General features: G+C 53.7%; 1 protein-coding gene across 1 annotated transcript; it reads left to right on the forward strand.

Moving 5' to 3' along the window:
* The first annotated feature begins 214 nt into the window (after positions 1 to 214).
* On the forward strand, positions 215 to 2945 carry LOC119354073 (aquaporin PIP2-1). Its single transcript, XM_037620774.1, has 3 exons — positions 215 to 936; positions 2212 to 2352; positions 2454 to 2945. The coding sequence occupies exons 1-3, from the start codon at positions 319 to 321 to the stop codon at positions 2565 to 2567; spliced, it is 873 nt and encodes a 290-aa protein (XP_037476671.1). The 5' UTR covers positions 215 to 318; the 3' UTR covers positions 2568 to 2945.
* The last annotated feature ends 241 nt before the right edge of the window (positions 2946 to 3186 follow it).

Below are 3186 nucleotides of genomic sequence, written 5' to 3' on the forward strand. Positions count from 1 at the left end.
CATTCAGTCTCATCAGCAAATTAAATACTACTCCTACTCGCATAAATAAAATTCTTTTCTTTAGGGTTCAGAAGAAGAAAATACCTAGCTCAGTTTTCAGTTCCATGAAGGACACGAGCCCCTCCTTCCATCGCACACACACCACACACCCTCGCCTTGTTGTCTTTTACCTACCGCTTCTCCCCCGCTCCATAAATACCACCTTCCTCTCCCTCTCGTCACTCCCCCACCACACACCCCACCCCAAGCCCCCACCTCCATTTTTTCCAGTCAGGTTCACAGCGAGAAGCAACAGCAAGGCAAGCTAGCTACACGCCGATGGCCAAGGACGAGGTGATGGAGACCGGCGGCGGCGGCGACTTCGCGGCCAAGGACTACACGGACCCGCCGCCGGCCCCGCTGATCGACGCGGCGGAGCTGGCCTCCTGGTCGCTCTACCGCGCCGTCATCGCCGAGTTCATCGCCACGCTGCTCTTCCTCTACATCACCGTGGCCACCGTCATCGGGTACAAGCACCAGACGGACCCGGCCGTGAACACCGCCGCCGACGCGGCGTGCGGCGGCGTGGGCGTGCTCGGCATCGCCTGGGCCTTCGGCGGCATGATCTTCGTCCTCGTCTACTGCACCGCCGGCATCTCCGGGGGCCACATCAACCCGGCCGTCACCTTCGGCCTCTTCCTGGCGCGCAAGGTCTCCCTGGTCCGCGCGCTGCTCTACATGGTGGCCCAGTGCCTCGGCGCCATGTGCGGGGTCGGCCTCGTCAAGGCCTTCCAGAGCGCCTACTTCGTCAGGTACGGCGGCGGCGCCAACACGCTCGCCGCCGGCTACTCCAAGGGCACCGGCCTCGCCGCGGAGATCATCGGCACCTTCGTGCTCGTCTACACCGTCTTCTCCGCCACCGACCCCAAGCGCAGCGCACGCGACTCTCACGTCCCGGTAAGCACCACATGCCATGCCTCCGGGCCACAAAATTCTTTTGAAAAAGTAGAGTTTTCTTGTTCGTATAAGAAAAGCAAAGCTGGTTGTTAGAGCTTAACTGAAGACGGCATGCCATGAGGATAGATCGTCCAAATGAGGAGCATGATGCATACGTAGGAACAAAAAGGGGGGAAAGCAAGAATATCCTATACGATGAACAAAACGGGTAGAATGATACTCCTTTATCCAAGATATATCATCCAGAATGAACAAAAAGGAGTAGTAGTACATATGAAATGTCATGTACTCTATTTCTTTTGAAAATAAATAAGTGCTGCCATGATGCTTTAAAAATTTTTTTTGTCCTTAACAGTAGACATAAGTCTTCCCGTAGGCGTAAATGTGGGTCGTAACAGTCGTACTGGCGCTGCAATTGACGGGAGAATGAAGGATCCAGATGCATCTAGTACTAGAGTAGTACACGTCCGCGTGGCAGACACTCAGACAGTCACTAATGTGATAAGTATGTTTACTAGTCCAGTTAAGTCCCATCTCATCCACGGCCTTGGCCCATGTGGCCCCAACAGTAAGCTGAGCTGTATATGGGTGTGATAACACGTGGTCGATTTCGTCCAGGACAGCGCTGGTGAATTATTGGCCAGGCCCCCACCACCCTCACATCCATGATGAATTATTGGGTGGCCACCCATCCAGTCAGTATAAATTACTACCTCTCCTTGCAGCATGTGGCTAGCTAAATTCAGAGTTACTACACGATCTAAAAAGTTGAGAGTTACCACTCTGGGTTTGGGTGGTTCCGTCCGGTGACGGATGGTGCGAGCATCCCTTTTTGCGAGGGCACTGGTGAAGGTGCGGTTTGGATGTGACAGAGCGTGATGTTCGGCCGCTTGCTTTGCCCGATCCCGTCAAAATATGCCATCGTACTGGTAGTCACTGGCTTTGGTCTTTTGGGGCGGTGAAGCGCGCACTGAGGCTGGGGGATGTACCCGGAGGGAGAGGGAAAAGGAGCCTTCACTCCACGCTCGTTGCCGCTCCACCTAGTTTCCTTCCCGTTCAATCAAAAGGGACGGCAAGTGGCAGGCCTTTCACGACTTTGGGTGTCCTCCAGCACTCGCATGATGCGGACGGGCGGAGCACGCACGGCCATGCCATGCTTGGAGAACCAGCAACCTGTAAACGACCCGGCATGGGGAGTGCCGATTAGTTCAGTTGAGAAAGTAATTTGGAGGGGTCTCATGCTATTATGTTTGCTTTGCTTGTGTCTTTCTCCAGGTGCTGGCGCCCCTCCCGATTGGCTTCGCCGTGTTCATGGTCCACCTGGCCACCATCCCCATCACCGGCACCGGCATCAACCCGGCCCGGAGCCTCGGGGCCGCCGTCATCTACAACAAGGACAAGGCCTGGGATGATCAGGTACTCCACTATTTATTCACACGCTCCAAACCGCCATTCCAGCAGTTCACCTTGGTGTCAAGTTGCCTTGATCTGATCTTGGCTTGATTTGTTTGTTGCAGTGGATCTTCTGGGTCGGCCCCATGATCGGCGCGGCGATCGCGGCCTTCTACCACCAGTACATCCTCAGGGCCGGCGCCATCAAGGCCCTCGGCTCCTTCAGGAGCAACGCGTAACAAGTTATCATCCATGTGATCTGCATGCAAGATTGAAGCAATGGCGACCCGTGTTGTGTCCATCCATCCAGAGAGAAATGCGCTTTTGCAACTTCTCGACAGTTCAGTTCGGCCGCCGCAATGGTCGTGTTATTTATGTGTCGGCAGCTGCATATGCGTAGTACGAGTACGTGGTTGGCCTCCATGTGCCCGGTCCTGCGTGCCGTGTCTTGTAATTCGGTCCATGGGATCGCTCGCTTGTCTTAATTAGCCCGCATTGCTTTTCCTATTGTATTTAAATTTAGCGACCATATGTATGATCGATCCAACGTCGCCGCCTTTCTGTCTAATTCATCAATCCACCAAGCAAGTGATCATCCCAAAATAAGTGTTCTCTCTTGTCTTGTTTGTGACGAGTGGTGGTGCTCTTGGTTTCTAGTACTATCTTGTTGCTGCTTTGCCGATGTGAATCTTCAAGCCCGAATGATCATATGTCGTGTGATGCGCCAACTCTTGTTTTCTGCCCTTCCATGTCCTGCTGCTCTACGGTCTCATCCACTCAGCGGAGTTGTCTCTTTCTCTCACTTTCGTTTCTTGATTCCTATATATAGCTATCACTTGTCATGGTCCTTGCACCTAT

Source organism: Triticum dicoccoides, chromosome 2A (assembly GCF_002162155.2).
Source record: "Triticum dicoccoides isolate Atlit2015 ecotype Zavitan chromosome 2A, WEW_v2.0, whole genome shotgun sequence".
NCBI classification, from domain to species: domain Eukaryota; kingdom Viridiplantae; phylum Streptophyta; class Magnoliopsida; order Poales; family Poaceae; genus Triticum; species Triticum dicoccoides.